Below are 11,702 nucleotides of genomic sequence, written 5' to 3'. Positions count from 1 at the left end.
TTAAAATAAATATATATATATATATATATATATATTATGGAAAATCAAATAACAAATGCAAAATTCAAAGTTACATATTTTATAAAAATGAAAAATATTTAGTATAGGTAATGAAAAGGTATGAAATTGTTAACATCTATATATTTTTAATATTTTAATAATTAAAGTATATTTTTAGTATTTTTTTTATAAAGATAGGAAAGATTACAAAAATGGTCGCAATGAGAATTGAACCTAAGTCCTCATGCTTCTAACTACTCAACCCTTCCCCACCCAACCACTAGTATTTGATTTGATTAATCAATTTATCCAAAAATTTATAATTAATTATAAAAATAAAATAAAGCAATACAAAAATACACTACCAATTATCGATGTTGTAAATACGACTAAAAGCATAATACTACTGATAATTATATACAAAAGAGTTTCTTATCATATGTTTGGAACTTACATATTGCAATTTATATAGAATAATATCAAATTTTTGACCGAAGAGTTCACCTTAATACAAGTAATTTCATTTTTGAACAAAATACAAAATATTAATTTTAATTTAAAAATACTTAAAAAATTTAAAAAAATAAAATATGAATTTAAAACATATTTGTTTCAAAACTTACGTCAAAAAATATAAATATTTTGATGTATATAAAACAAGCGATTTCTCCAATGTTTTTTTCCCCCTTATAATCCCCACCAAAACGTTTGGCATATAGTATATAGAGTTAAACATAAAATTATTATTATTATAATATAATATATTAAAATATTAATATGAAAGGCTATAACTGTATCATATTTAAAAGATTAATTTTTACAGTTTTAAAGTAATTATAATGAAAAAAAAAATCTCATAAAATCAATTATTGTGTTGAAGTTTATGTAAAATATTTATATCACTAAAACATTCAACATATTATATACAATTAAAGTTAGAATTATTATTATCATTATTATTAATAGATATATCTCGGATCCTGTCTGCATATATTTTTCTGTAAGCATGAATCACAAGCACGAGGGGACTTTATTTATAAAATCGTACTCTAATTAAATAATAAAAAGAAACTTGTAAGGCAAAGGAAGTTGCATTATTTAAGGGTCTCATCTATGAGTAGCAATAATTAAAGTACAGCAAACTAAACGTGTAGTAATGGAATTGAATTTTGGACCGTCGTGGCCCTAGGCCGAGAGTGGACCGTCATCGTCCTAGGCCGAGTATCTTCTCGGAAGGAGTGAATCATGGCGCCCCAAACCGAGTAGCTTCTCGGAAGCTGAGAACTAACTCGACTAACATACCGTCTAGGAAAAATCCCGACTAGACCCTCTACTCGTCCAATATCTGACGGTACTATCACAAGGTGTGGCAACTCGGCTCCAATCTCGGCTACATGCACCCGAGAGGAAATTCGTCACTTTCCCGATAGGTCTCCTTGTGAAGGCACTCTCGGTAAAATACCGACTTGACTAACAACCACCCACTCCCGCGACCTCAGGATAAGAGCGGTTAAGGAGAATCCCGAAAATCGCGGGGTCCACGAAGCCCATAAACACAAAAGTATAAAACCCAAAACCCTAGAGCTAGGAAGACAGATTACACTTTTTGAATGCTCTGGCTCTGAGGCACGATCTAGGAAAAAACCCTAGTCTACCTTTTGGCCGGAACATTTTGGCGCCCACCGTGAGGCTACGGTGAAATTCTTCCTACGCCCCAAGTCATAGAGAAAGACCTACGCTTTATCATGGCGAGAGGCGGCAACAACAATAACTCACAACCCCCTACCATGGAGGAGATGATGGCTATGATCAATGGTTTACGGGAGGATAATGCACGATCCAGGGAGAGAGAGGAGGCCATTCAGCGCGAAAACGAGGAGATCAGGAGGCGAGCGGATGAGTTACAGGCCAGGATAGAAGCCAACTCTAGAACGTCAGAGGAGGATGTCATGCAGGAAGTTCCAAGGGATTTTCGGCCTTTTTCGGAAGCCATAGAGGCCGAGGCCATCCCTAGGGATCATCGAGTACCGCAGGTCGAACCTTTCGACGGGTCACAAGATCCCAGTCAACACTTAACAGATTTCCGAGCTCAGATGCTGATTTGCGGGGGAACCATGGAAGCTCGTTGTAAACTGTTCATGGGTACGCTCAAAAATGCGGCACTTGATTGGTTTAGCGGCCTCCCCGACCGATCTATCACCGACTTTGACGTCTTTAGTCGGTTGTTCATGGCCCAATTTGCTGCTAATAAGAAGAAGCCACCGATAACGTCGGATTTATTTGACCTTAAGCAGCAAAGGGAGGAGTCATTGAAGGATTTTCTGCAGAGATTCAATGAGGTGGCTCTAAAGGTAGCATCGTTGGATGAGAAAATGGCGGTCATCGCCTTTCAGAAGGGTTTGCGGTCCGGAGCCTTTGACATTGCGCTCAAAAGAGCTAACTGTCAAACAATGTCGGAGGTAAGGGCCTTCGCATTAAGTCACATAAAGACGGAAGAAAATCAGATCATTAAGAGGGCAGCGGAGAACCGAGAGGCAGCAGGAAGCAATAAGGAGACTAACAAACATCTCCGGTCGCGATCGGATTGGAGTAAGCGACGCGACCAGTATAACCTGAAGGAGAGTAATTATCGACAGGCTGATCGCTTTGGTCGGTCAAGGGGCGAGTGGCCTCGTAGCAAGGAGGAGGAGAAGTCTACGCCACTCAATGTTTCCAGGCGTCACATCCTACAGGACGTCAACAGTGCGTCATTATTCGAGTTCCCAGAGGCGACTGACCGCCAGTTGGGACCCCACAAAACCGATTGGTGTTATTTTCATCGGACTCATGGACACAAGACGGAGAATTGTTTCGTTCTCGGGAGGCAGATCGAGCGCCTTATCAAGGAAGGGCGATTGAAGGAGTTTATCGCAGGAAAGCAGGGAGAGAGCTCGTCCGACAGGCGACATAGGCAGGAAGGAGAAGAAACCAGGAGAAGAAGGCGCGAAGGGAGGTCTCCACCGAGAGATCCCCCGCAACAATCTGCTGAGGCGCATCAACAGGCTATCCATGGAGATTTCAACACCATAGCAGGGGGATTTGCAGGAGGAGGGCCGACTTCGGCGTCCCGGAAGAGATACTCTCGATCAGTACTATCGGTTGCGGAGTGGTCGAGACCTACTCGGTCTGATATCACGTTCTCGGATGTCGACTTCAAAGGCGTGTCACCACACGAGGATGACCCAATAGTCGTCTCGGCGGTAGTCATGGGTTACAATGTGAAGCGTGTACTGGTGGACCATGGTAGCTCGGCAGATATACTTTTTTGGGAGGCTTTTGTTGGTATGAAAATTCCGACGGATCGCCTTATGCCATACGCTGGTACGTTAGTTGGTTTTGCAGGTGACCAGGTAACAACTAGAGGATATGCCGATTTGGAGACAACTTTCGGCCATGGAGAGAACATGAAGACTGTCATTGTCCGATACCTGGTGGTGAACGCCCAATCATCCTACAGCATACTAGTTGGCCGACCGACACTAAACAAGTTGGGAGCGGTCGTCTCCACACCTCACCTAAAGCTGAAGTACCCTTTACCCAACGGAAAGGTGGGTGTCGTCTGTGTTGACCAAAACGTGGCGAGGAAATGTTATGAAGACAGCCTGAGGGCGAGACGACACCTATATGTGACACAGGTAGATCGGGGTATTCAGTCAATCGAGTTAGATCCGAGAATAAGTCACTTCGATTCCCGACCAGCCCCAGCCGAAGATGTAAAGGAGGTTACCTTGACCGAGGGGAAATCCGTCAAGATTGGTGTATCTCTGAGCAAGGAAGATGAGGAGGGTCTGGTAGAGGTGCTGAAGAACAACATATCAGCTTTTGCATGGAGCGCCGGTGACATGCCAGGCATTGATCCTGACTTCCTATGTCATCATCTCATGGTCGACCCCAGGGCGAAGCCCGTGATCCAAAAAAGGCGAAAGTTTGGGGAAGACAAGAGGAAGGCTATAGTAGACGAGACTAAGAAACTGATGGCAGCCGGTCACATTCGGGAAATCCAATACCCGACCTGGCTGGCGAATGTAGTGATGGTAGGAAAGAGTAATGGGACCTGGAGGATGTGCACGGACTTTACCGATCTGAACAAGGCTTGCCCGAAAGACTCATACCCACTGCCCAACATAGATTCCTTGGTCGACAATGCCTCAGGATATGGATTGTTAAGCTTTATGGACGCTTACTCTGGTTACAATCAAATTAGAATGCATCCTATGGATGAGGACAAAACGGCCTTCATTGCCGATCAAGCTATTTGCTGTTACAGGGTCATGCCTTTCGGTTTGAAGAACGCAGGAGCAACGTACCAGAGGCTCATGGACAGGATCCTGGCAAAGCAGCTTGGAAGAAACGTTGAGGCATACGTGGATGACATGGTGATCAAATCGGACAGCTTGTCTCGGCATTACGCCGACTTGCAAGAGACCTTCGACACATTGGCACGCTACCGACTCAAATTGAACCCTGCGAAGTGCTCCTTCGGCGTCCAAGCAGGAAAATTCCTCGGTTTCCTGTTAACTCACCGTGGCATTGAGGAAAACCCGGATAAGTGCTCTGCTATAATCAACATGAGAAGTCCCGCGACGGTAAAGGAGGTCCAGCAGTTGACGGGGAGAATGGCCTCCCTCTCTCGGTTTCTTTCAAAGGCAGCGGACAAGTCGCTCCCCTTGTTCCAATGCTTGAGAAAGAACGACAAGTTTATGTGGACAGGAGAATGTGAGACGGCGTTCGGCGAACTCAAGCAAGCTCTCACCTCACCACCGATACTTTCTAAACCTCAAGCCGATGTCCCACTGCTGATGTATATGTCGGCATCCGATAGCGCCATCAGCACGGTGTTGGTACAGGAAAGAGGTAACTCCCAACTGCCTGTTTATTTTGTTAGCAGGGTGTTACAAGGAGCAGAGGTTCGTTATCAGAAGATTGAGAAATTGGCCCTTGCAATACTTGTTACCGCACGGAAGCTGAGACATTACTTCCAGAGTTATGAGGTGGTAGTGCGAACAGATCATCCGATCAGGCAGGTGTTACAGAAGCCCGACCTAGCAGGAAGAATGATGAAGTGGTCGGTGGAACTTTCAGAGTACTCCATCAAGTACGAACCGAGAGGAGCAATTAAAGCTCAGACGTTAGCAGACTTCGTGATGGAATTATCGTCCCCGGCGAAGGAAGGTGGTATAGAAGAGACAGAGTGGATCTTATCTGTTGACGGAGCCTCGAACCTCAGAGGAAGTGGAGCGGGAATTGTCTTGGAAGGGCCGGGAGGAATCTTGCTGGAACAATCCTTGCGATTCGAGTTCCGAGCAAGCAATAACCAGGCCGAGTACGAGGCATTGTTGGCCGGCATGACATTGGCAAAGGAGATGGGGGCGACGAGCTTATCAGCACAAAGTGACTCCCAACTGGTCACAGGGCAGGTAGCCGGCACCTTTCAGGCGAAGGACCCTCAGTTGGCAAAGTACTTAGAAAAGGTTAAAGCCTTATCGGAAAGTTTCCGAGACTTCACACTTAATCATGTGCCGCGAGAGCAGAATTCAAGGGGCGACTTGCTCTCCAAACTTGCAAGCACCAAGAAGCCGGGAGCCACTCGGTCAGTAATTCAAGAGACGCTAGCACAACCCAGTATCAACGAGGCGCGAGGAAATGTCCAATTCATCCAAGAGGAGCTTAATTCGTGGATGGGACCGTACATCACATATCTAACTCGGGGAGAGCTACCGGAAGACAAGAGGGAGGCGTCATTGGTTCGAAGGGAGTCGGCCAGGTTCGTAGTCATCAGCGAACGGCTATACCGAAGAGGCTTCAGCTCTCCTCTCCTGAGGTGTTTGACCATGCCGCAAGCGAAGAGAGTGATGGATGAGATACATAGCGGAATGTGTGGGAGCCACATTGGGGGCCGAGCATTAGTATATAAAGTTGCCCGAGCGGGATATTTCTGGCCATCTCTAAGGAACGATTGCGTCAACTGGGTTCAAAAATGCGATGGATGCCAAAGACATGCAACCCTACACCATTCTCCGGCTGAGCGACTACACTCAATCCTTTCCCCTTGGCCTTTCCACAAGTGGGGGATTGACATACTCGGTCCATTCCCGATTGCTGTGAGACAACTGAAATTCTTGATAGTGGCGGTAGACTACTTTAGCAAATGGATCGAGGCGGAACCGGTGGCAAACATCACAGCAGAAAAGGTGAGAGTTTTCCTTTGGAGAAACGTGGTATGCAGATATGGAGTCCCACAAATGCTCGTTTCCGATAACGGGACCCAGTTCGCAAGTACGAGAGTCCGTGATTTTTGTAAAGAAGTCGGAATCCGAATGGCGTTCACGTCTGTCGAACACCCACAGTCTAACGGCCAGGCAGAGTCGGCAAACAAGGTAATCCTCTCGGGCATAAAGAAGCGCGTTCAAGAATCGGGTGCTTCATGGGTAGAAGAACTTCCACGTGTGCTATGGTCGTACCACACGACTGTCCATTCAACCACCCAAGACACTCCTTTTAATCTGGTATACGGAACTGACGCCATGATCCCGATTGAAATTGCAGAACCGTCAGTACGCACTACAGCTTTTTCTGAAGAAGAATCCGACGAGGGTAGACGAGTTGATCTAGACTTGATTGAAGAAACAAGAGAAAGAGCGCGAATAAACCAAGTAGCAGCTCAAAGAAGAGCGGCTTTCAAGTACAACACAAAGGTAAACCCGAGAGATTTTATTGTCGGTGATTTAGTTTTGAGGCGCGCTCAACTTACACAAATGAAGAACAAATTATCGCCTAAATGGGTTGGTCCTTACAAGATTGATGATGTAGTCGGCAAAGGTGCTTATCGACTTCGAACGTTGGATGGAGGCATGATACCGAGAACGTGGAATGCTACAAACTTGCGATTCTATTATAGTTAGACTCTTTTCCTTCTTCTTTTTGTATTGGGTGCACTCTTTTCCTAACTCAGTGTTTTTCCCCGTAAAAATATGAGGGGTTTTTGCTGAGAAGGTTTTTAACGAGGCACCACCCCTTTCAATTACAATAAATGTCGTCTGACTACTTCACTACCATAACACCCTTCTCTCTACATTGAAGAACTCGTGATTGTCGGCAATAGTCCGGCTGGGCGAGTATAAATAACTCGTTTTATGAAAAAACTCGACCTTGATCGGTTAGATTCCGACTTGGCGAGTACTCGTGATTGTCGGCATTAGTCCGGCTGGGCGAGTATAAATAACTCGTTTTATGAAAAAACTCGACCTTGATCGGTTAGATTCCGACTTGGCGAGTACTCGTGATTGTCGGCATTAGTCCGGCTGGGCGAGTATAAATAACTCGTTTTATGAAAAAACTCGACCTTGATCGGTTAGATTCCGACTTGGCGAGTACTCGTGATTGTCGGCATTAGTCCGGCTGGGCGAGTATAAATAACTCGTTTTATGAAAAAACTCGACCTTGATCGGTTAGATTCCGACTTGGCGAGTACTCGTGATTGTCGGCATTAGTCCGGCTGGGCGAGTATAAATAACTCGTTTTATGAAAAAACTCGACCTTGATCGGTTAGATTCCGACTTGGCGAGTACTCGTGATTGTCGGCATTAGTCCGGCTGGGCGAGTATAAATAACTCGTTTCATGAAAAAACTCGACCTTGATCGGTTAGATTCCGACTTGGTGAGTACTCGTGATTGTCGGCATTAGTCCGGCTGGGCGAGTATAAATAACTCGTTTTATGAAAAAACTCGACCTTGATCGGTTAGATTCCGACTTGGCGAGTACTCGTGATTGTCGGCAATAGTCTGGCTGGGCGAGTATAAATAACTCGTTTCATGAAAAAACTCGACCTTGATCGGTTAGATTCCGACTTGGCGAGTACTCGTGATTGTCGACAATAGTCTGGCTGGGCGAGTATAAATAACTCGTTTTATGAAAAAACTCGACCTTGATCGGTTAGATTCCGACTTGGCGAGTACTCGTGATTGTCGGCATTAGTCCGGCTGGGCGAGTATAAATAACTCGTTTTATGAAAAAACTCGACCTTGATCGGTTAGATTCCGACTTGGCGAGTACTCGTGATTGTCGGCAATAGTCCGGCTGGGCGAGTATAAATAACTCGTTTTATGAAAAAACTCGACCTTGATCGGTTTGATTCCGACTTGGCGAGTACTCGTGATTGTCGGCATTAGTCCGGCTGGGCGAGTATAAATAACTCGTTTTATGAAAAAACTCGACCTTGATCGGTTAGATTCCGACTTGGCGAGTACTCTTGATTGTTGGCATTAGTCCGGCTGGGCGAGTATAAATAACTCGTTTCATGAAAAAACTCGACCTTGATCGGTTAGATTCCGACTTGGCGAGTACTCGTGATTGTCGGCATTAGTCCGGCTGGGCGAGTATAAATAACTCGTTTTATGAAAAAAAACTCGACCTTGATCGGTTAGATTCCGACTTGGCGAGTACTCGTGATTGTCGGCAATAGTCTGGCTGGGCGAGTATAAATAACTCGTTTCGTGAAAAAAAACTCGACCTTGATCGGTTAGACTCCGACTAGGCGAGTACAAGTAACCCAAAACAGGTAGTTCAAATGAATCAGTAACAACAACGAAACAGTGCTTAGTTGTAGATTCAAATTATCACCACTACAGCTCAAAGTTTCTAGTACACGAGCTGCTTTAGAAGTACTCCTAATTTGAAAATACAGATCGACCACCAACTGCAAGTCGTCTGAATCTACGGGCGGAGACCCACAATTCGCTTCAATTTCCACAGATCAAGATTAACATCCATCTCGACCCTCTCGCACGATTAGGGTGGTATATTGGAATGGGTAGTCCAAATCAATACATTCTCACAAAGTAATCCTCATATCTTCCCCACTTCAGAGGTACCACAAGTTCCACACTTAGTTTAATTTCTGATATTGCCAGTCGGCTTTTTAACGACTAGATGTGGTCGGCATTTGGACGACTAGTTATTTTCGTATGCGCTTTAAATTTAAATTTTTTGCGTTACTCATCGGCATTGGGACGACTAGGCAGTTTCATATGGACGAATAAATGGTGTTCCCTAATCGGTATTTGAACGACTAGAGGAGTTTTCATATTTGATTCGAGCTTAGTTAATTTCTGGGCAGATCGACTATTCGGAATTTGGGCGATTAAATTCGTTGATCATCCAATTTGGCCGAGAGGTTTTCCTCAAGCTAGTTTTAACTTGGAAAAATTCTACTTTCTTTAATCGGTATTTGACCGAGAGGGTTTCCTCAAGTTAGTTTTAACTTGGAAAAATTCTACTTTTCTTTAATCGGTATTTGACCGAGAGGGTTTCCTCAAATTAGTTTTAACTTAGAAAAAAATTGTTTCCTACTCGGAATTTGGGCGATTAAATTCGTTGAACATCCAATTTGGCCGAGAGGTTTTCCTCAAGCTGGTTTAACTTGGAAAAATTCTACTTTTCTTTAATCGGTATTTGACCGAGAGGGTTTCCTCAAGCAAGTTTAACTTGGAAAAATTCTACTTTTCTTTAATCGGTATTTGACCGAGAGGGTTTCCTCAAGTTAGTTTTAACTTAAAAAAAAAAAAAAAAAAAAAAAAAAAAAAAAAAAATTTGTTTCCTACTCGGAATTTGGGCAAATTCTACTTTTCTTTAATCGGTATTTGACCGAGAGGGTTTCCTCAAATTAGTTTTAACTTAGAAAAAAATTATTTCCTACTCTGAATTTGGGCGATTGAATTCGTTGAACATCCAATTTGGCCAAGAGGTTTTCCTCAAGCTAGTTTTAACTTGGAAAAATTCTACTTTTCTTTAATCGGTATTTGACCAAGAGGGTTTCCTCAAGTTAGTTTTAACTTAAAAAAAAAAAAAAAAAAAAATTGTTTCCTACTCGGAATTTGGGCAAATTCTACTTTTCTTTAATCGGTATTTGACCGAGAGGGTTTCCTCAAATTTGTTTTAACTTAGAAAAAAATTATTTCCTACTCGGAATTTGGGCGATTGAATTCGTTGAACATCCAATTTGGCCAAGAGGTTTTCCTCAAGCTAGTTTTAACTTGGAAAAATTCTACTTTTCTTTAATCGGTATTTGACCGAGAGGGTTTCCTCAAGTTAGTTTTAACTTAAAAAAAAAAAAAAAAAATTGTTTCCTACTCGGAATTTGGGCAAATTCTACTTTTCTTTAATCGGTATTTGACCGAGAGGGTTTCCTCAAATTAGTTTTAACTTAGAAAAAAATTATTTCCTACTCGGAATTTGGGCGATTGAATTCGTTGAACATCCAATTTGGCCAAGAGGTTTTCCTCGAGCTAGTTTTAACTTGGAAAAATTCTACTTTTCTTTAATCGGTATTTGACCGAGAGGGTTTCCTCAAATTGGTTTTAACTAGGAAAAATTCTACTTTTCTTTAATCGGTATTTGGCCGAGAGGGTTTCCTCAAATTAGTTTTAACTTAGAAAAAAATTGTTCCCTACTCGGAATTTGGGCGATTAAATTCGTTGATATCCAATTTAACTTGGAAAAATTTCTTAGAAACAAAAACAATCACTTTTCAGAACAGCGAAATCAACAAGACAATGGCAAAATCGGAAGATTAAGAATAGACAAAAGAGTTAAACATTTTCAGAGGATAGTGCAAAAAACAACAGCAAAGGACAAGGTACAAGCGATAGACGCTAATCATCCTCTGGGGGGTCGACGAGCTCCCCATTAACAATCTCTTTGAAGTACCCGATACCCCCCAGGTCCAAGCCGGCATGAAGAAATTTCACTTGCAAAGTAGCTGCGTCAAAACCTGCTGTGAACTTCTGCAAAGCTTCCAGTTTGATCGCCTGCAACTCGGTCTGCAACTTCTCAGTTTCAGACTTCAGCAAAGACACCTCGCCCTCAAAGGACCGAGCAGCACCAGCATTCTCATCGCGGGCAAGCCGAGTCTCCTCAAGCTCCTTCTCAAGTTTCGCCTTCTCGACCAACCAAGCTTTTTTCTCCTCTTCCAGCTCTCGGTGACCATCTACCAGCTTGTCTCTCTCACTGGTTACCCATCTCAAATCAGCTTTACCCTTGTTCACACTCTCTTCCAGGCCACTTATTCTTTTTCCCTGAAGCTTTGACTCTCGGACTAGGCTTCGCACTTTATCCTCGTTCACCAGAGAAAGGACAGAAAGCCGATTGGTCAAAGACTCAATCCCCTTCACTATGGTGAAGGCACTCATTTTTTCCAAGTCCTCCTTGTCGCCCTCCAGCAAGTCTGTACCACGAATATGATTCGAATGATTGAACTTGTCATCCCAAAAAGAAGCCTTTTTGCCCTGATCAGCTCCATGATCTATAGGTTCCCAATCATCACCAAGACCCACGCTCAGGGTTCTTTCGGTGGACTGCACTTCATCCTCTCCGCCTGCTTCGTTCCCCTCGGTGTCGATGTGAGTTTCCAAGTTAACAACCGAGACTGGCCTCTCAGTCTCACGACGACGCTTGTGGGAGGGCTCTCCCATTTTCGTAAGGAGTTCTGGGGTCTCGATCTTCCCAACCCCAGAACCCTCAACTCCAGCAGCTTGAGAACCTTTCTGCTGCTTCCACAGTCTCATCATCTCCCGGTTGCTCATACTAGCCATTTTCTCTGCGAACAAGCCAAACAAAATGTTATAATAAGGAATGGATCAATCAGAACAAGGGACACAAATGGTTA

General features: G+C 43.7%; 1 protein-coding gene across 1 annotated transcript; it reads left to right on the top strand.

The window, feature by feature from the left end:
- The first annotated feature begins 1,745 nt into the window (after positions 1-1,745).
- Positions 1,746-6,941, top strand: LOC145957502 (uncharacterized). The gene has a single exon (XM_083073780.1). It carries the CDS (start codon positions 1,746-1,748, stop codon positions 6,939-6,941), a length of 5,196 nt encoding a protein of 1,731 aa, XP_082929906.1.
- Positions 6,942-11,702: the final 4,761 nt, after the last annotated feature.

Source organism: Cajanus cajan, chromosome 1 (genome assembly GCF_000230855.2).
Source record: "Cajanus cajan strain Asha chromosome 1, NIPB_CcT2T_4, whole genome shotgun sequence".
Taxonomy (NCBI): Eukaryota; Viridiplantae; Streptophyta; class Magnoliopsida; order Fabales; family Fabaceae; genus Cajanus; species Cajanus cajan.
This window is presented reverse-complemented; position numbering and strand designations above follow the sequence as displayed.